This window comes from Cervus elaphus, chromosome 3 (assembly GCF_910594005.1).
Source record: "Cervus elaphus chromosome 3, mCerEla1.1, whole genome shotgun sequence".
NCBI lineage: Eukaryota > Metazoa > Chordata > Mammalia > Artiodactyla > Cervidae > Cervus > Cervus elaphus.
This window is the reverse complement of record NC_057817.1, coordinates 25652980-25674544: the sequence shown is the minus strand read 5'-3', so window position 1 is coordinate 25674544 and position 21565 is coordinate 25652980. Positions and strand designations below refer to the sequence as shown.

At 46.4% G+C, this 21565-nt stretch overlaps 1 protein-coding gene across 5 annotated transcripts; it reads left to right on the top strand.

Moving 5' to 3' along the window:
• Positions 1-284: 284 nt before the first annotated feature.
• On the top strand, positions 285-19841 carry COPZ1 (COPI coat complex subunit zeta 1). 5 transcript variants are annotated; one of them, XM_043881920.1, is made up of 10 exons: positions 310-380; positions 2578-2780; positions 11337-11405; positions 12682-12763; positions 13399-13490; positions 14721-14776; positions 16086-16163; positions 16322-16373; positions 17595-17633; positions 18220-18381. In XM_043881920.1, exons 2-10 carry the CDS (start codon positions 2685-2687, stop codon positions 18280-18282), a joined length of 627 nt encoding a protein of 208 aa, XP_043737855.1. In that variant the 5' UTR covers positions 310-380; positions 2578-2684; the 3' UTR covers positions 18283-18381. The 5 variants fall into 5 exon arrangements, with proteins under 5 accessions (XP_043737883.1, XP_043737892.1, XP_043737855.1 ...); XM_043881948.1 differs by lacking the exon at positions 2578-2780 and having other exon boundaries at positions 285-380; positions 18220-18377; XM_043881957.1 differs by lacking the exons at positions 2578-2780; positions 18220-18381 and adding an exon at positions 18451-19841 and having other exon boundaries at positions 289-380.
• Positions 19842-21565: the final 1724 nt, after the last annotated feature.

Sequence of the window (21565 nt, the reverse complement as noted above, 5' to 3'; positions counted from 1 at the left end):
AATTAAAGTTACTAAATCCGGCCGACGATATCACGTGCCCTCCGCCCGGCCAATTGAAAATTAATAATCGCTTCCTCTGTTCCCCATGGAAACAACCCCGCCCCTCTAACCTTCCCGCTCCAGTCAGTCGTGAGGTTTTGTCGTTTTATTGAATGTTTAAACTGACAATCAAATACCCACGCCTTCTGGCTGGACACCTTGCTTCCGCTAAGCAAACTAGTACACTGATTGGCCAATAAAATAATAGATGACATTTGGGCGTCCAGTAACCTTCATCTTAGGCGGGATCTAATGAGGACGTAAGGCCAATCAGAGGCGGCGTTGCCTCTGTAGCTCCACGTCGGCACCAGCTGCGGGGCAAGATGGAGGCGCTGATTTTGGTAGGAGCCGGAGGGGCAGCCGAGATGCTGCAGTGTCCAGGGGGGCCGGGAGTCGGGGTTCAGCATGAGTGGGAGGGGGTAGAAAGAGGAGTTCCGGGTAATCCTCGGGGTCCGAACGTTTTGCAAGTTCCTGGAATAAGCCTGTGGCCTAGTGCCGGAGCTAAAGCCTCGGTTTAGAGTAGGGAGCTCTGCCGGGGATAGGGCAGAGTTGGTGGAAAGTTGAAGGGAGCACATGGAGTCATTAGGACACATAGGATCATAAGCGTACTGGATTGGGGTCCTTCAGATTCTCTCTTGATTATGCGCATTGTGGATGATACTGTGATTTAAATTCCCCCACGTCTCCAAACTCGCCTCAAATTGTAAGAATGGAGTGCAGGTGTTTGTCATCACAAACAACTTGTCACAGTGCAGCTCTCCGTTGATAATTCCCTGTCGTAGACCTTAAAAAAACTATTTTCTTCTTCGATTTCCTACTATATGGATTTTGTCATCATAAGGAATCAGTATTCCATTAGAGTTCTGGAATACCTGATAAGAGTTAGTGTTGTCTTGTGGAATGTTTTTTCAGACTACTTATTCTGTTCTTTTCCCGGTTCATTTAAATTTTGGAAATTTCTATTGTAGGATCTGGGATGCCAACTCTTCTCTGGTTATGTAAGAATTTTGGTGACTAAAGCGGTGTGTTACTTCCCCTGTCCTATAATCCTTTTTGCTTGTTCAAAAAAATAAAATACTATTACCTCTTCTTTAGAACTGAGCTTTTCTCTCAAAAGTGCCCCACCCCTTTCCAACATGGGGTGGTTAACATATATATGTATGTGTAATGTGTAGGAATTTAACTCCCAGCTTCTTCCTTAATTGAATTGAACTCTAGGTTCCTTTTTTGCCTTTCCCCCCACCTTCAGCTCTTCACATGTACACCTCCAAATCCTCATCAGGTTAAAGAGAATAACAGGTTTCAATATCCCTCTTTCAAAATGGCAAATATAGGGATAGTCCTTCCAAAAATATGGTTTGTTTAAGTCTAGGTAGAAAGCTTCAAAATCTTACTAAAGATATTTTCTGTACCAACAGTTAACCAATGTTCTTAACTACTTAACTGACTGAGATGAAGTCTAGGGAATTGGTTTCTTTGGAAGTTTTAAGAAAATTTTAGACTGCCCCTTAGTTCTATTTAGAAGGGAGCCTGCTTATAGGTAAAGGAAGATGATACTCCAAGGGCCCTTTTAACAACGGATCTGTGTGTAGAGGTGACCTGAGATGTATGTGAAAGTCCCTCTCCCTCTCACATTTTCTCTTACTTCAGTTTTTTTTTTTTTTACTTCAGTTCTTATCTTTGCTTCCTTGGTGAAGTTTGTTTCGACCTGCTTCTTCCTTATATCCATTTTAATCTTTACCTCAGATGCTTCATTCACAGATCCTTGCTGACCTGATCAGGTATCCCTGAAGTTTGCTTTAGAAATCTTACTGAGTCTTTGTCCTGAGGAACCTGTGTGATCTGTAACGGGAAATGAAGATGAAGGGAAAAGGGCTTCCTCGAGTAAGCACAATCAAAACCAGGATTAGTTTTTGACTCCTCATCCTCCCAGACCAAGTATTTCTCTCATATTATCATGGGCTTTCCACCTCTTCAGTATGCCAAATTGTACATTCAACTACCAGTTACATAAAACTTTAGTTAGGTACAAAGCACCAACAATCAAAGTACCAATACAAGTTCTTGTGTTGGTTGCCAGAGTTCTTAGAATATCATATTAGTAATTTCCTTCCTCTTTGTCTGTGCTTCCCAACATTTTTGTTTGTGTGTGCTCTTTACTATTTTCAATATATTTTGGGTCCCCAATTAAGAACTTGTGTACCTTTCCCACCACTCCAGCCCTTCTCAACTGGAGTTCAGGGGAGAATTAAGCCCTAATGCCCTAAGACATCATTGTATGTAATGAATCAACTTCTCTGTGTACACAGTGTCACTAGTTTTATACTGTCTTTGGGAGGAGTAACAAAATAGTTTTAAATAATTTTCAGTATTTAGTGTTTCAGATGTGGAACCCTGGTTGAGAATCAGGTGGTATTCCCTAAATTTTTCTCTTCTCACTACCCTCACATTCTGATCCACAAAATATAGCTCCATCTGATTCAAAATCACCCTTTCTCACTGTTCCTTTTTATCTCATCCCCTTCTCTGTCTGCTCAGTGTCATCTTCTAATTCTTGGGTCACCATCTTCGTTGTGAAGAGTATAAGGAGCTCCCTGGACTTTTACCTGAGCTTCCTATTGAGCTAAAGTGTTGATTGTATCTGGATGAAAGTGAAAGTATTAGTGACTCAGTTGTGTCTGACTCTTTCTGACCCCATGGACTGTATCCTGCCAAGCTCCTCTGTCCATGGAATTCTCCAGGTAAGAATACCGGAGTGGGTTGCCACGCCCTTCTCCAGGGGAAATCTTCCTGACCCAAGAATTGAACCTAGGTCTCTTGCATTGCAGGCAGATTCTTTACTGTTTGAGCTACCAGTATTTAACAAACCACTTCTTAGAGAAGGCAGACCTCTTCTAAAGTTCCTTTAGGTTTCTTCCTCTCACATGTCTGTTTCCTGGTTTGACTGGCTCTCTGGGAAAATCTAATCAATGTATATTCAATCCTCACCTCTACAAGACACATTAGGCATAGGATACTGAGGAGAAGGGAAAGTAAGGTGGGGGAAGGTGTCAAAAAGAACTATCATTTGAAATTTGATCTGATTATGGCAATTTCCAAATACCAGTTGTTGTTATTGTTCAGTTGCTAAGTTGTGTCCAACTCTTTGTGACCCCCATGGACTGCAGCACACCAGGCTTCCCTTCCTTCACTATCTCCCGGAGTTTGCTCAAACTCAGGTCCATTGGCTTAAAACTCAACATTCAAAAAACAAAGGTCGTGGCCTCTGGTCCCATCACTTCATGGCAAATAGATGGGGAAACAATGGAAATAGTGACAGACTTTATTTTCTTGGACTCCAGAATCACTGCAGATGGTGACTGCAGCCATGAAATTAAAAGAAGCTTACCCCTTGGAAGAAAAGCTATGAAAACCCTAGACAGCATATTAAAAAGCAGAGACGTTACTTTGCCGACAAAGGTCTATATAGTCAAAGCTGTGGTTTCTCCAGTAGTCACGTACGGAGGTGAGAGCTGGACAGTAAAAAAGGCTGAGTGCCAAAGAATTGATGCCTTTGAACTGTGGTGCTGGAGAAGACTCTTTGAGAGTCCCTTGGACAGCAAGGAGGTTAAACCAGACAATCCTGAAAGAAATCAATCCTGAATATTCACTGAAAGGACTTATGCTGAAGCTGAAGCTCCAATACTTTGGCTACCTGATATGAAGAGCCAACTCACTGGAAAGACCCTGATGCTGGGAAAGATTGAAGGCAGGAGAAGGGGACGACAGTAGATGAGATGGTTGGGTGGCAGCACCGACTCAATAGACATGAGTTTGAGCAAACTCTGGAAGATAGTGAAGGACACGCAAGTCTGGCATGCTGCAGTCCATGGGACTGCAAAGAGTCAGAGACGACTGAGGGACGGAGCAACAGCAACGAGGACAGTGTCATTAGTCGGTGATGCTAATAGGTTCCCTTCATTTAGGTACTTTACAACGGGTCATGTTTCTTTCTTGAATTAAGTAGTCCATTCCTACCTTTCAAGCAGATTTGTCTAATCTTTCTCAGGTTCTTTTCTAGGGAAAGAGACCCTTTCATCTCCTTCCATTCCTAGTGCTTGCTATTAATGCTTCTGGCCTGGACACAGCTTCCTCTTTCCCGCTGTTTTCTGCTGGTTCTCTGTTGCGAATGGAGAGGGATCTCTGCAGGTCACCATTCTCCATTAATAACCTCTGGAATCTTAAAGATAATGACATATCCCCTTCCTCCTTCCCCCTTTTACCCTTTTTTCATCAAAACTGAATTACTCTAGCAGTCCAGATCCTTAAATCTTCCTCATAGTTTTCATTTTTCTTAATCCTCTCTGGATTCACTTTCTGAGAGCTTTTCCATGCTTTATGCACTAGACTTCTTAATTCTATTCTTTCTCTCCCCTTTGTACATTTCTATCCTAAAACAATGACCAGATCCTGAATTCTAAGCCTCATTCAGTAATCAGGGAATCCAGAGTGCACACAGGAGTATGCGTATATATTGAAGGAAGAAACTATGCAGAATACATCAATGACTTTTAAAGGCTGATATTGCTCTGTGGCCTTCGCTTCCTGAATCATCTTAATGGGGCTTTTGTTAAAGTCTTTTGGCACTAACAGTAGAGGTACTTGGCCTAAATGCCCCCTCCCCCTGCTCTGGGCAAAGGTATCAATTACATTAAGCCCCCAAAGCACTCCCATCTCATTCCTGGCAGTCCCCTGTGCCCCTCTCCCAGCTGCGTCCTTGCTGGTGCCTGGCCCGTCCATTTCGTTAGGAGAAGCAATCTCCTCATTCCTGCACTGTGGAGATATATTTCTCAGCTAGGGCGTGAGCAGTGCCAGCACTGCCCCCGGTGAGGTCCCTGGCAGCCATAAAAATTTTTATTGTGATTATGTTGGTGTCGGGGTGTCCATCTGGGTTATTGCACACCTAGTTTAATTGATTGAAGTTTAATTTATTGACACTTCAAATTAAATGATCAGAATAAACTGTGCTGTTACTCTGGCCGGCTTGTTTTAATGGTTGATTGCTGGAAGCAGACCTCGGCTTGAACTAAAACCCCCAAAGAGCAATTGACGCTGCTTCTAACTCTCCCCATGTCTTGCCCTCCAAGAAGACCTCGTTATAGATTTCCGACGTATTTATATATATTTTTTCCCTCTCCTTCACAGTGGTGGGAAAGAGTTGGTCCCTGGCAAGGTATAAATTATATCAGAGGTCTAGGGGAGCTGTCACATGGTCAAAGGAGGAGGAGGGGGCCTCCATGTGAAGAAAGCCAGACCCCTGAGAAGCCAGGTCTTCCTTGGGAGGATGAATGCAATTATCCAGATATTTGAGGGAGCCTAGTGGCAGATTTAGGGTCTCTTTTTCAGCTAGATATTTGCTACTGTTTTTTTTTTGCTTTACTCTGTTAACGTGACTTGGTTAGAGTCAGGATACTGACAAGAAAACTGAGAAGCAAATAAAAGATGGAACAGGAATAAAGAATCAGTGCCTACCTACCCACTTATGCTAGAGTAATTAGGAAGATGGAAGGCAGCGTGCCCATGGACAGCTTTGATGAAGATGAATTGGGAGGTTGAGGCCATGCACATGATGAGATACCTGTACTGACCAGAGTCTCTTACATCTCCCTCTGCTAATTCTGCACAGTTTATGCTTTCTCTCAGATCAGATTATTAGAAGAGTTCTGTTCTTAGACTCCCAAGCCTGTCACCTCTTCCGATGTTTGACCACCCCCATCTCTTCAGGAAGTCTTTCCTCTTATGTAATCTAAGTCTTAAATGCTGCAGATGAAACTTTGGTCTCCTTATTTGGCTTTTTAATTTTCCCACTATTAAGGTAGGTATCCCCATCCACAGCCAGTTGGCCTGGATAGCTCTGTCTACCGATTTTCTCTAGCTTCTTTTCTATTATTTGTGTAGTTTTTAGAGGGAGGCTGAAACTAGGGAGAAGATAGCAATTCTGTCTCAGGGTTGATTTGGGGGAGCAAGTAGATTGAAGGATGAACACAGAGGCTGTCAGTTCAGTCTTTCAGAGACTTAACTTTTTGTTTTCAGAAGCACATGGGTGGGGAATAAATTACGATACAAATCATGACCAAGAACTCATCAGAAATAGATCTAGCCCCATTTGATTTTTCCCTTTGCTGCGTGATATTTAAATGAGGGCTCTTGGATTATTCAGCTGGGCAAGCAGGAAGTTCTAATGTTGCTCTTGGGGTTCAGGTATTTCACACCTGAGGAGTACTCTGATTTCTGCTGGTTCAGTTCATCTCCTCATAGCAGTGCTCCTCACTTTGTCTCTAATTTTTGTAATTCTTTGATTTCCAGAATAGCTGAAGAAGTAGGGACTGCGTAACCTCTGTGCAAAAAATTCTCTGGCAGATGGGCTTTCAGAATTTTAAGAAGGGACCTGAAACTGCATTCCTGAAGAGTTTGGGATCTGGTTATCTTTGTTCTGCATGTCTCAGAGCTACGGGATTACTCCCTGAAAGCTGGAGGGGTGTGGTGCTGACCTTAGCTCCCCCTGCTGGCTGTGTTAGTTTTCTCAATCATTTATTTATAAAGGCTACACACATGTGTATTGAAGTCATTATTCGGTGCCTGGCAGAGGTGAGGGGGTGGTTTACAAAAGTATCACTCATTTCTCCTTTTTTTTTTTTTTTTTCATTTCTCCTTTTTTTTCTCCCCTCTCCACACCATCTTTTTGTCTTCAGAGAGAATCTCCTGGATTCTAAATCTAGGTCTATGAACTCCTTGAAATCATAAAAATTTGTGAATGTGTGTTTTTCTGGTAACAAGGTCCATGGATTTCATCAGCTTATTGAAGGGGGTCTAATGTAACTCAAAAAAGTTACTAACCTTAACTGATTTAGCTCAGGCCTCTCATTTCTCCAATGAGAAAGCTGACTCCCAGAGAAAGGTAGGACTTGAGTTAATGGCTGATGCAGACTGTAATAAAAGATTTTAGGAGTTAGAGACATTTTTTTCTTGTAGTGACAGGCTTCCGGTGACTGTGCTTTTATTTTTTGTTTCTGCGTCGGATCAGAAGATTCTTCCCGGGTGACTCTCCCTGCCATCAGTTCTTCCTTCCTGACACTTGTGTTCACTCTCCTCTTAATAACCAACATTTGGTCTCACGTCGGCTGGGGAATGTTCTGTGGTACCTGTGGATCCTCTTCTTTCCTGAGCTGTGTTGTCTGAATCTAAGTAAGCCCTTGGGTAGTATGTGAAAACTATTTTTCTCTGGCTAAACCTTTAGCTAGTTCTTTTCATCTGAAGTCCCTAGGCTTGTGGCTGGCAAACTGGAGCCTTCAATCTTAGAGGAGCTTTTCATTTTAGAAATGGGCACAGAATCAGGGAGCAAAATACTTGCTTAGCCATATGGAACTGGAGTGGTATCTAGAAATTTCTCCTAGTTTTTTATAGTCTTGGTTTTGCTTTATAAATAGATTTAAGGAAAGAGCATCTTGTTTCTAGTTGATTGAGACCTATTGTCAAGCCAGGGTACTACTTCCTGGCATGGCCGTAAAGATTTCTTTGTGTGTAGAGAATGAAGAACTTTCTAGAAATCTCAACCAGATTTTTTACTTGTGTCCTTTCGGCCTTGTGGATTGCATCCTCTAACTCCACAAAGGCTTCTTGGCTCCCTCCCTTCTTTCTCCTCCCTCCGCCCCCACCAAAGATCAAATAAAACAGTCATAACCCCCAAATATCCTGCCTGCCTGCTCCAAACACTACCCTGGTCCTCTTCTGGTGGCATATCACGATCTTATCCCAGAGTATCCTTTTACTGTACATTGTGAACAGACTTAATTCCATGTTTTTTCAGGGCCCATTTCTCCTAGTTTGACTTACAAGACACACAGATAATGAGCTTTTCTCCAGCGCTGCCTTTTGAATATTTTTGCTAATAATTACAGTCCTGAGGAAGCTGCAGGTCACCTGAAGACCCACAGGGGGCAGCACTAGGAACGACTCTTCCTTCTAGTCCTCTGTGTGCTGGGGTAGAGGGGTACCAGGAGATGTTGATGTTTTTCACCAAGCTTCAGAAGCCTCTGATTGAGATCAAAGACTTGTTTGTAGCAGTCTCATTGCTTGTTCGATGTTGTTTCAGCTCTCTTGAGGAGTACCGTCTAGTTTTTTTGATAATAAAAAGGGACATGAAAATCTGAGCCACCCAACCTCCCACAGACCAATCTGCCTGCATATCATTTCCAGTCACCGTTAGCATTTGAGGTGAAGTTCTGTTATACACTCAGGCTGTGGCTCTCTGAAAGTCAGTGCATCACAGAACTTTGTCTCGAAAGCTTTCTAGCAGCTACCCATTTGGGAGTGGGAGGGAAGAACAGGCCTTTAAAAATCCTTTGAACATGGCCCTAAGCGTGTAGGGTCTTTCTCAATAATCAGCATTTAATGTGTTACAAGGTCAGGCCTAGTCCATTGTCCAGGAATGCTGCTTCTCAATAGCTGGGAGTTGTTTATATATTTGCCCTTTGCAAAAAACTTAAAAGGAAATTACATTATCAGTAATGGCTTCTGGGCCCCTTAAACAGGCTGGTTTTTATAATATGAGAGGAACTTCAGGCCCTCCCCTGCCCACCCCCCCCCACCCCCCCCCACTCTCTCCTGAGAGGTAAAGGCCCCAGGCTGAAGTGGAACCAGCTGTAGTCAGGAGGTGGCAGGAGAAGTAAAGGAGAAGCTGCCGGTCTGGCTGTAGCCGAGTGGAGAACTAAAGAAGCGTGGAAGCTCTGGCCAAGTTCTCGGCTTTATTTAGAGTGGTCATTCCTTTGGAAGTTTGAAATGACCAGCCTTTTCTCTAGTGCCTTCTTACCCCTTTCAGACTTGCAATCACATCTGGTCTTCTCCTTCCGCCACCTTTGCCCTGTCTTTTATCCTTCCCAGGAAGATCCATGTTTCTATTTTGGGGGTTTCCTTGATAGCGTCTTCTAGGAAGCCAGTGAAAAGAGCCGGGAGCAGGACCCAGGAATCTGTCCCTCTCTTTGCCAGCTGTTTTAGGCACTCTCTTACCCTGTTGGCCACAGAGGATTGTCTGACTCTCCGACTTGGCTGGTGGCCGTAACCGTTTTCCTCTGCTTTGGGATCCCGTTCTTTCTAGAGATGCCAGACTCTGTGGCTGCAAGCACGAGTTACCTGTGCCAGATCAATGCCGGTTTAAGCCATTGGGAAGCTCTCTAAGGTTGCTGTGAGTGCAGATAGCCTGAACAGAGCCAAAGATTTCCAGGGACGAGGCTGTGGGAAAAACGATTTCTTCTGAATTCCCTTCCTGATGGACTTCTTTTCCTTCATTAAGGAAACTCATTCCCATGAGTGTCTCCCTGTTGGTGAATCAAGGATCCAGGTTGCTACAGAATTGAGCCTGCTTTATGGGTAGATCATTCTGTGGGGAATTAAGAGTTGGGAAAGCTGCTGTATTTGTGACCTTTTAGATGAGACTCTACAGGACTTCTTTCTGCTAGATAGGGTCCCTTAGTTTGAGAGAGTATTCTAGAAAGTAATGTGTATAGCATGAGCATTTCTTTCTTTTTTTTTTTTTTTAGCATGGGCATTTCTAAGGAGTGTTCGCCAGAGGAGGATGACTTGGTAGTGATGTCACCCAAAAGGGCAACACCAGAAAATCTACCTGTATGCGGAAGCCTAATTATAAGAGAATCCCCTAGATGCTTACTTCATCAATAAATTTTTACCTTACTCTCAAACTTCATTTATTCTCATAATCATTCAATAAATATTGAGAATTTAGTATGTGTATTATTCTGGACACTTGTAATCAGTGAATGAAACAATATTTTCTGTCCTCAGGAATCCAAGTAGGGAAAGCTTACATTCTTCATCACTCTGTTCTAAAAATACTGAGTTCCGTTTCCTCTCCTTCTTAACTCCTTGAGCTCAGGTTGGTTCTTTGCTTGGGACCATAAACCTCCTGGAGCCTCATAGGATAGTTTACCTTGGTAGAAGCTACAGATCCTTGGTAGCAATTCTTTCTTCCTCTCCTTTGGGTCTTTGTTAAATGTATGCTTGGAGAATAGAGAATATGTTTGGCCCTGTGAGAGCTGTGGGTTTCCTAAATAGCATCAGGAAATGGAGGTAGCAAAGCATCAGCCTTGTCTCATAGCACAGGAGAAGGATATGCATGGTAAGTAATGTTGACAGTCAAGGACTATGAGCCTGCAAACACTTTAATACATGTACCATTACCTCCCTTCCCTTCTTCTTCTTTCTTGTTTGTTGGTTCCCTGGAAGTTGCAGAAGTGGAGGAGCTTTTACAAAGTGACATGCTTTGAATTTGAGTGTAACCATTAAGGCTGAGACTCCTGATTTCTTTCTTTCTTTTTTTTTTTTTTTGTGGCTGTGCCGTGTGGCATGCAGAATCTTAGTTTCCCAACCCGGGACAAACCCATGCCCACTACAATGGAAGCATGGAGTCTTAACCACTGGGCCACCAGGGAAGTCCCTGATTTCTTTATGAGAGCCAGTTTCCTCAAAGGTTGATTCTTGGTGGTGAAGGACCACTCCTCTCCTGCTCCTTATCTGCAGGTTTCACAGTGTTTCTTAGCTGGAGCCTCCTCTTACTGCTTCTTAACGACCCGGAATTCAGATTGGTTTTTGTCTTGGCAAGTTAAGTGGTGGTGGTCAGGGTATAGTGGAGGAGTTGGGATCCTAGAAGCCTTAGAAAACAGATGTCTCCCTGGGCTGCATTCAGAACTGGTGTGTCTGTGTGTGAGTGTACATGTGCGCATGCCTGCTCCTTCCCCTCTGCTCAGTGTGTGGGTGGTTTAGGGAAGGCTTGCTTTATGCCTCTGCATTGCCACTGCAGCGACTTCCAAGTACACTAGGGCATTCAACCCTGTTTTCCTATAGCCCCGTGCAGTGCTTATTAATTAATCTGGTCACATTCCATACCCACCTGTGCATGGGAGACCAGGGAGGAGGGAGAGTAATTTGGAAAATAACTATAGCATAATATTTGGAAATAACAGCATGACCTCCTTTGATTAAGCCCTCTGTGAGTCTGACTCACAGAAATTATTTCTCTGGTGCTGCTCTGGGTCCTTTGTTGAAATGTCCCCTCCCTCAGTTCAGTTCATTTGTCGCTCAGTCATTCTCAGTGGGAAATGTCAAAATCTAACCAGGTTGGGATAGGGGACATACAGAGGCATCTCTGTAACCCATCGCAGCCCCAGTGGGATTAGGAGAAGGTATCTGGTTTGTGAGTGGTGGCAAGAGCCTTCAGGACTGAAGATGTGTTCATATCTCTTCAGGAACCCTCCCTGTATACCGTCAAAGCCATCCTGATCCTGGACAATGATGGAGATCGACTTTTTGCCAAGGTGAGAGTCCCTTTCAGATTAGTTGAGAAGCAAGACAGAGTTTTGGGTCTTGGGACTGGCCCCATTCACTCCTATTAATCCACAAATAATTTTGAGAATTCTTCCATCTGTGACTATGCTGGATAAAACCTAAACTGCTCCTATCTGTTAGTTGCCCTGCTTCCCTGCTTGTCCATCCTTAGACTGTGTCATCAACATCAGAAGAGAGAAAAGCTTTGGAGCTTGGTTTCTGAACAAAGAAGTTTGTGGATGTAAGAAGCAGCCTGCCCAGCCCCATCACCCGTGTCCCTTTCCCTTCTACCCCATCATCCTGCCTGAGTTTTTCCAGGGAATTCTCGTGTAGTTCCACGGTTCCAGCCATACATCTGCAGTCACCACCAAGCTTGCTACTTCCTGACTTCCCCAGTCCGATATTTCTAACTTTGGATCCATTGAAAGAGAAGAGGAAGGACACCCCTCTCCTCTCCCTCCATATTCTCCCCCTCCTAGAGAAATTTTTTCTGTCCCTGGTGTATTAACTCCGGGCAAGCATCGCATAAATCAATCAGCAGGTAGAGATTAGTTTAGAATTCACCAGCTGTTCCTCCCTGTAATTGGATGTAACTATGCAGGACACCTTTTGAAACAGTTATCCAGTTACTAAATGCCAGACCTGTCATAGGTCTTCAGCTGACTGCGACGGATTAGCCCCTAAAGAGCAGAGCGATTTAGCAGCCTGCATCTCCGCCCCCGTGCCAGGGAGAGCTTGGGAGTGGGCTCCATGGTGTGCTAGCTTGCCTCCCGCTTCTTTGAGATTGCTGGAAAGGAAGCTAAGATACCAGAGAGCCGAGAGCACAGGCAGAGCTTGTCCTTCTACGGAGGAGGGTTTTTCAGCCCTTCCCAATTCCTCAGCTTTGCTCAGTGAGTGAGGGCTGGTGCCTTTTGTGTTCTCTAGCAGTGCTTCCTGACCTGGGGTAGCGCCTGGGGATGGCCTCAGGGGTGCTGCCCTGGCGTACAGCTGGGGCAGAGCCTCCTCACAGGGCTTCTAGGACTTTTGCCCTTCCAACCTGGGAACCATGAGGTGGGGTGGCTTAGAGCAGGGTCCTTACAAAATTTGTTTTCTATCCAATTACCCACTGCCCATTCCCTGCTTCTATGGTTCTCTCTTCTTCCTGTCAGTATTTCTCTTCACTCCATCCCTTGAAGGGGAGAAATCCAAGACCCAGGGCAAAACAGTCACTAATCATTCTGGGCTTCCAGCTCTAACAGCCCAACCCATCTCCTTCCCTCTGACTAGTACTATGACGACACCTACCCCAGTGTCAAGGAGCAAAAGGCCTTTGAGAAGAACATTTTCAACAAGACCCATCGGACTGACAGTAGGTCGTTTTCCTTTCACTACTCCCTGTGGTGGGGGGCTGGGGAGAGCCACAGCAGGAAGGGGGCGGCAGTGGGACTGTGGAGAAAGGATAAAATGATTCTGCCTCCTTTTTCTCTTTTTTCCTCCTCCCCTCATATAATAAACTCTTCAGAAATGTAATGGGGAGGTGAGTGTACCTCACGCGGGAATACCGTGCTAGAAGGTTGGCTGTTAGCTACCTGTCTAGTCCCTGGATTTATGAGCCTCACTTGACAAATTTAACTGCAGCTCTGCTTATTGTACCGCATCCATTAGGGCAGGTAAATGGAAGTCTGTAAAGGTGACCGCTCTGCGTTTTCACCTCCGAAGGATCGACTAGTATCCTGTCTCATATACAAGGAGGGAAATAAGGGTAGTAGGGGCAGGGAGCAGTTAGAGAAGAAGATGCTTAGACTCCCCCATTTATACTTGCCTTCTTCTGCTATCACCTGAAAAGAAAAAGCAGGTCAACTTCGGTCTTTGGGAGGGGGGTTCATTAAGACCCACCTTCCCTCAGCCCCACATAGCTGAATACCAATTCATGGTAACTCCCTCTACCCTACTTCCAAGTCTCAGACCACCCACTACCTTTGTTCCCCCCACCCATCCCCACAGGTGAAATTGCCCTCTTGGAAGGCCTGACAGTGGTATACAAAAGCAGTATTGATCTCTATTTCTACGTGATCGGCAGCTCCTATGAAAATGAGGTGAGAATCCCCACACTCTACCATCTCTGCTCTCACCTCCTGAACCGCTGGCAGGACCTTGTGACTGGTTCTGGGCCCAAGGACTGCCGTGTGCCTTTGGCTTCTGACTGGCTAATGAAGTTGTCGGAGATCCATGTCAGCCTCACAAACATGGCCGAGCAACTAAATCAACCTGGAATGCAAGCTTTCCCGGCTTTCTCTCTCTGTCCACGTAGGACACACCATCTATGTTTTGATAACACACTAACATACAGTATCAATGGCCTTCCCTGCATAGTGATTTTTAAGGTGGATTTCTGAGTTGTGATCAGGGTTCACCTGTGAATGAGCCACACCTAACTGAGTTTGGGCCAATTAGGCAATATTATGGGTGATATTGAAGCCATATATTCTCAGTGGCTCTTTGAAGACTGTGGGTATAAGCCCTAACCTGCTTCCCATATGTAGGAAAAACTATTTACCTCAGGTCACAACTTTCAGGAGAGTAGATAAGTAAAATTAAGCCCCCACATAATTTGAGGCAAAAGTCACAGTTTGAGAAAACCAGTTCTTACTGAATTCTTTTTTTTTTCCCATTTATTTATTTATTTATTTTTCTTACTGAATTCTTATTGCTCTAAGTGCTTTGTAGAATGCATTGTTATTTAAACCTTATAGCACTTCTATGAGTTTTGGGCACTAGTGCCCTCGTTTTATAGATTAAACTAAACCTTGAAAAAATTTAAAAAAATAAATAAATAAACCTTGAGGAACTGTCTGAAATTACTTACATTTGACCACTGTTGGACTACAGATGTGGCTATTTCATGTGGTTCAACCTGGTAACTTTCCCAAGGGTCACACATCTAGAAATGGTTCAGTGAGGATTTAAGTCCAGGTATGTCTGACTCCAAAGTCCATGCTGTCTCCACAACCGACTTCAGCTATTGCTTGGTTAAGGATTTTTCTAAGACATAGGGTTACACATATACAGTTGGGAAAGACATGCAAAAGACTGACAGGAAAGTTCTGTTTGAACAGTCTGGTCAAAGAGAGACCTCAAATTACGAGATCATGAAGCAGAATTTATTTTTGTCTTCTTCCTGTTTTACTCTCACTTCCACCATATGCTGTTGGTCTTTTGTGAAAGCCTGTGTCTTTTGATCCTTAATGAGTTAGAGGGTTTTGTTTTCAGGTAGCAGATTTCGGGGCCTTGAACTTTATCCTTCTGCTTCTTCTGTCTCCAAATAGCTGATGCTCATGACTGTTCTGAACTGCCTCTTCGACTCATTGAGCCAGATGCTGAGGTGAGCAGGCCATTCTTGACATCTGTTTGGGAGAGAAAGTCACTATTCTTCAGGCCCAGGGATTTGTGGGGGCTCAGCAGAGGCTGCAAGAAGTTGATTTACTTTGAGAAGTTGGGCTTATTATTTCAGAGTAATTTACACTGATGGGGAGGGCTGGATGGGGGAATGTGTTACTCCTGTGGAATAATTCTCCTGAGAAAAAGGATTGGGAGGGAGCAGAATCTTTGCCTCTGTGTCTACTGTCACATCCCGCCGTGACTCTGTCAGAGCTCCAAGCACCTCACAGTGTTCTCCTGGGCTTCATTCTTTACATTCAAGATAGAGAAAGGGCAAGCATAGGGAAATGTCCCGGATACGACATCAGCGCCTTGGCAATGGAGGCAGCACTCCTAATTTTTCATGTGCGGCCCTTAGTTGTTCCTTCTATAGAACAGGAAGAATGTGCCTTTTACCCTCTCCTCCCCATCTACCTCCCCGCCACCCTCTGCTCCCCACGTAGATGGGCCGTAGAAGAGATATAAGATACTTTTCCTGAAAACATCCAGGGCTCCCCAGTGAGCCCAGTACAGACATCCATCCAGACGGAGCAGAACAGCAGGCGCTCTCAGCCCCACAAAATCAGCAGGGTGAATGGCTCAGATTTCCTCAGGAAGGGGATGATTTATTTCTCAGCCAGGTGAATGAATAGGCTTCATTTCAGTGATCTAGTGAAAGAGTCAAACTGACGGATGTGACTGGCCATGTGCACCAACCACCGGATCTGAGGCTGGTGGATGCTGGGCCCTGGTGGTTCCCAGCCCACTAGTTGGGCTTCTTTTCAAGGCCTGAGCAGAGCTGGGGAAGGAGGCCGGGGGAGGGGAGTGTGGAGCAGAGAGTCTTAGAAGGCTTGTCAGAGCTTGAGTGCAAATAGAGTTTGTACTCAGTCCCTCCTCACCTCCCGCCACCTCCAGATTGAGTGTTAACTCTGTGTATTTCCTTTTTTCCACCCACTGATGTCAGTGTTCGTGAGCAATGTTGTAAGCAGCATCATAGCAGATAGGAAAGAAAGCATAGCTCTGGAAATCAGCCCTCGAATAGGCAGAAATTGACTGTGTGTATATTTTGAATCTCTTTCCTGGCATTCCTGATCCTTACTCAGCAAAGAAGTGTAGGAAGGGTGTTAGGGTAGGTTAGCCAGAAGGTTCTTACTCACTTGTTTGTGTGCTTAGTGGAGACATACACTGGTCTAGCTGAGGCTCCCCCAGCTCAGACCATGTCCTAGGATCCCTTTCACACCCAGGCTGGGTTTTCTCTTCCCTTGGGGACTCAGGAAAAATGTAGAAAAGCGAGCTCTGCTGGAGAACATGGAGGGGCTCTTCTTGGCTGTGGACGAAATCGTAGATGGAGGGTGAGTTCTCGGCCTTCCCTGGACCTCCCTGGATCTGGGGTGAGGGGTGGGGCCGCTGCCCCTGTCCTGAGGCAAGGGGGCTGAGTGACCAGAGTTCTCCCACAGTAAGTTGGTCCTTCAGGACAGAGTGAACAGTGGTCTCTTCTTTGTCTCTTCAGGGTGATCCTAGAGAGCGATCCCCAGCAAGTAGTACACCGGGTGGCATTAAGGGTAAGTAGGACTGTGCTCGTCCCCCACAGCCACCATCCACTCATCCTCCAGGACCAAACCTCCTCGATGATATAAAGGGTTGGGGCTGGTAGAATACATGTAACTGTCTCCTTCCGTTTCAAATTGTCCTGATCTCAAGAATGGGAACCAGAAAGAAGGTATTTCTACCCCTAACCTGGTACTTAGCGTCTCATATAGTCTGCACAGAGTGGACATTTAATACATACTTTTAAAATCAAAGATGAAATAAAGGGAACTTGAATATTGATGGTTCTAAAATGATAAAGGGATTTGAGGTTGGCTGCTTCTTCCTGGGGGAATGAATCCAATCATCTGAGGCAGAGGAGTGTCTTCCTTGTCTTTTAAAGTCTTAGGAAACTGAGGACAGCACCTTTCCATCAGGAAGTACTTATTTGTCAGAACCTCTGTCCTCTTTGGTGCCAGTGGTACCAGAAAGAGGCTTCTGAGTTAACCATAGAAAGCCTCAAGTCATCGAGGTGCAGAGAGAGCCCACCAGCAAATTGCAGGGCTACAGAGAGGCCTGAGCAAAGCCAGTCTCCCCACTCACAGACTGTCCCGGCTCTGACCTCCACAAGAGTGAAGGCTGCCAGTGCCGGTAATGGGAAATCTTCTCCCTTAACTGCCGTGGGCTCCATTTGCATAGTTTAATCTTCTCCTTTAACATATGTCTCTGTGTGGCAAGAGAGAAGGTCCCCCCACCCCCCCAGCCGACTCCCTCCTTTCCCTTCTCAGGCTGCTGTTGCAGCAGTTTATTTCTCAAATTAACATGCTGTCGTTACCCATCAGGCCTTGCGGGATCCATTAAACTACCCCCTGCTCCCCCTCATCCTCTCCCTAGCGATATTGATATTCAGGGAAGGTCTTCTCTGACTAGGGAATCAGGTCTCCCACCCCCAAGTTGAGAATCAGATAACCTGCTGATTACCTGGAATGGAATAAATCTTAAGAAGTCCTCCTGCCTTAAAACAGAAGATGGATGAAATGACCCCCCCCCTTTTTTTTTTTTTTTTGGCTCACAGTCCCTCTGGCCAAGTAAAATTGTGGCTGCACTAACTAGTCCCTAGGAGGGACTGAGAAGGCTAGGGCATGTGCCCTCCACTTCAGTTTAAAGGACTACCTCTTCCTTCCTTACTGCCCGACCTCAGTCAGGTCTTACTCCAGCTTTTTTCCACACTGAACGCTTGTCTCTCTGTGCCGTAGGGAGAAGATGTACCCCTTACGGAGCAGACCGTGTCTCAGGTATGACTTTCTTCCTTCCTCTTCTCCAGAGGGACCGGGTCACTAAAGAGGCTAGCATAGCCTTCAACCCCAGCCCACCAGGCCTGAACTCAGTAGACTAGAGACTGAAGACACATCTTCTTTGGCTCCCTCTTAATCCCGAGAACTGGGGCTCATGGCTCATACAGCCCAGTGCTCCCTACCCATCCCAGCTCCTATCCCACTTTCCTGTGAGCAGTGGCTGTCAGCCTTGCTCTGTACCCTTCAAACCCTCCCTGCCTGATGCCTCATTCAGTGATTTATTCCCCAGCAGAGGCTTGCCTTAAGCAGATGGTCTGTGTGCATGCACACACACACTCTCCCTTTCTCTTATTATTCAAATGAGGGCTAAGCTGGCAATGCATACTCTAGAATATGCATGCAGGTTTTGCAGATCCATCTTGCTACTTTGCAGATAGATTGTCTACCTGATGGGGGTGGGGGGGGTGCAGGGGGGGATTCTGTTTTCTACCCACTTGGAATTTTCACCAAGAAGTCCATCTGGATGTGGTAACCCCCCTCCTTTTAACATGTGTCCAGTAACCCCCAGTTTTTTCTTTCCTCCCAGGTATACCTCTTCTCTCTTCATCCCCCCAGTGGACTTGAATTTTTTTGGAATTTCCCAAACTGACAGTCCTCTAGGGCCTTAGAGAGCTTCTTCCCATCCCTCTACCCTTGGGGATTTTCTATTTGCCAGTCTTCTAAGGACAGGGAAGGCAAGTGAGGGGAAGGAGAGCCCCATCCCCACCCCCCGCCCTGCCCCTCAGCAAGCCCCTCAATGCCATCCTTGTCCCTGCAGGTGCTACAGTCAGCCAAAGAACAGATCAAGTGGTCCCTCCTCCGGTGAAGACCCCACTGTTCCTGGCTCCTCACCCCCTCAAAATATCCACGTCGGCTGTGACTTGTCATGCAGTTCCCCAAATGATGCTCTCAGGGTCATCATGGGGATCACAGGGATCCTTAAATCTCCATCCTATCTGTTGTTGCCTCCTCATTCCCACCCCAAACCCATATACACTTCCTGTTCCTTCTCCCTCCTTTTGGCAGTTCTGGGATTCAGTCAGGCTCTCAGTGGATTTAGACATGGACAGGGGCAGCATCCTCTCCCTTTCTCCACTGGATTAGGCGCCCTTGCATTTTCTCCATTTCTGTGCCCTTCGCTGCAGCTCCACTTCAGAGCAGGAGAAGGAATGTGCTGAGTGTTTTCCTGCCTCTGCCTTTATCCCATCAGCCCCTGTGTCCAGCAAGGGGAGGGAGAGGGAGTTCCTTTCTATAGAATGAGTGAGGGTGGGGAAAGGCATATCAGGTCTCTGCTGCAGCCTGGCTGGGCTTGGTATTTTCTCCCATTTCTTCTTACTGCCCCGGTCTCCAGCCTTGGGAAGAAAGACTGGGAACAACTCATAGGCAGGGGACAGCGTGGAAGAAGCAGTGATTTAAATTTTATTGGAGAGGGCCTAAAAATTCTTTATTTCCAACACAGCTGAGTTTTTTTTTTTTAACCCCGACCCTGGCTTGTAACTTCAAAACTGCTGTGGTCTGTGAGTGTCCGTTGTGGGAGGGTCTGTCTCTCGGGCCAGTACCTTAACTCTCCACCTTCACTACCCGTGGGATCTCCGCCTGGCTTGTCCTCTCCGTGTCCTGGGGAAAGGCCAGTCCCTGAACTAAAACTCCATTCTAGGCTTGGGAAGGAGAGTTTCTGCTCAGAACAGGGACAGGGTGGAATTTATGACTTGGGCCTCTGGGCTCTCTCAGCCCCTTCTCTCCCCCACATGCATTTCACTCCTCTGCCTCGGGTCTGCAGTCTCTGTCTGCTGCTTAACCCTGTCCTCTCTGCCTCAGCCTTACATCCAGGCAGTAGGTCTGGGTGCCTCCCCTCCCTTGGTCACTGAGAGAGGCACCTTTCTTCAGAAAACCTTGGGGATTTGGATTCCCCCAGGAAGACAGAGGAAGGAACAGCCACTGTTTTGTCTCATCTCTGACCCAAAACTTCCCACAAAAAACGTCTCAAGAAATCTTCCTGAGACTTTGAGTTCTGCCCCACCGACTAACTGCCAGTTCTCCAAGAGTGTGGGCGGATAACTGGGCATCCGTGAGGGACCATTTCTGTGTAAGAGATGTGTGGAGTCAGGATGGCAGCCACCTTCATATACTGCTCTGTGCAAAGAGGAATAAAACATTTCTTTTTCCAAACTGCCTTTGTGTGATGTTTGTGTTCCTCTTCCTCTCTTTTTGGCAGCTGCTCCTATTCCTCTAAACACCACCGCCCCTCGCTCCCCATCTTATAATATTTCTTCCCTGCTACCTCAGAGACTCCCCAGCATTCTGGCCCCCCCCATCCCTAATTTACGGGGCTGTTTGCCTCCTTGGCATCTCTCCGTCCACTCTCCTGGAAATTGGCGCCAGGGGTGGGGTGGGGATGGTATTTTCTCAGTGGGAGTCCCAGGGAACTGAGTGCTCCCCCCACCACCCCCAAAGCCAGCTGCCTGCTCCCGCCTCAGCCATTAGTAACCCGGAGACGCGCACCTGCGTGGGGGCTCGCCTGCAGCCCCGGCTCCCTTCCTGCACCTCCCTCTCCCGCTCCGAAATGGCGCTGAGCGGGTTATTTATCGGAGCCAGCACTGCTCCAGAAGGTCAGGACGGTGGTGTAAATAACCTCTCCTCGCCATTTCCCCGTCCCTCCAGAGCCTGCTCCCCACTCCTCCTCCACCTTTATTCGCACAAATGAATGTGGCTGGGCTGGCGCAGAGCCTGGCCCTGCATCTTAATGGGGCGGTGAGCTCACAAGATGGATTTAGCTGGGGGTTTTATGGTTGCCGCGGCGACAGGAGAATGCTTTGGTTTTCTTTCCCCCTTCCTCTGCAGAATTTGAAGGGGGCGGTGGAGTGTGGGGAGCCCTTCTCTGCACTGCAATTTTTTTTTTTTTTCTGCACTGCAATTTTAAGGGTCTCTGCAGTCACCTCTACTGCTCATGAGATGGGCCTGTAACTTCAGGATTAGGCAACAGAGACAGGAAAGGTTGAGGGAAGGAAGGTAACCAGAGGGAGAAGCCTTTCCAGCATCAGTGATACCTGAAACATAGACGTGTCGTCTTGCATGCTCTTTGAGAACCTAGCAATTCAGCTCAGCCACTGTAGGACTCCTGGGCCTGGGGTCCCCCTCAGCAGAGAGGAAAAAAAAATGCTTGGGTATAGCACTCTGCAATCCTGCACTGAGAGTTGGGGTACAGGGTGCTGGATAAGGGCTAGGGATTTTTGTCTTGCCCGTCTGAGCTGGGGGAAAAGCAGTGTTCAGGCATTAAGGTTACCACCCTAATCCTCCAGGCTTCCCTTGTGGCTCAGCTGGTAAAGAATCCACCCGCAATGCAGGAGACCTGGGTTCAATCCCTGGGTTGGTAAGGTCCCCTGGAGAAGGGAAAGGCTACCCACTCCAGTATTCTGGCCTGGAAAATTGTCCGTGGGGTCCCAAAGAGTTAGACACGACTGAGGGACTTGCACTTACACCCTAATCCTCCTACTCATCACCCAACATGGACCCTGCTGGAGTTGGGGGCATGTTGATTTGAGAGTTGGGGGCTGCCAGACACGACTGAGTATGCACAAGATCAGCAGTGGTGTGGAGAGTAGTGTTCTGTCCAGTTCTCAAACTTGGAATTCTCTGAGCTTGTTTTCCCAGCCTGGCCTGCTGTGAACTTTTCCTGCCTTCTGTTTCGCACTAGGAATGGAACTCTGGTGCCCTGGCCTACACAGTCCTCTGGCCAACAATGTTCTTTCAGGACAATGAGCAAGCCCTCGCCCAGCACAGACTGAAGCAGAGACTGAGGAGTAGGGTCTGATTCTCTCCTTCCCTTGGTCTTTTTCTGTCTGATTCTGGGCCTCTGTCTCTGTTTGTGAGCCCTTCCCTCTTCCCCAGGGGAC

Excerpts from the sequence above, each read along its gene's own strand:
- COPZ1 (XM_043881920.1), top strand. The coding sequence starts at position 2,685 with ATGAAAGTGAAAGTATTAGTGACTCAGTTGTGTCTGACTCTTTCTGAC. Across the intron at positions 11,406-12,681 it reads GAGATCGACTTTTTGCCAAG|TACTATGACGACACCTACCC; the intron begins GTGAGAGTCCCT and ends CCCTCTGACTAG. Across the intron at positions 14,777-16,085 it reads TCATTGAGCCAGATGCTGAG|GAAAAATGTAGAAAAGCGAG; the intron begins GTGAGCAGGCCA and ends TTGGGGACTCAG.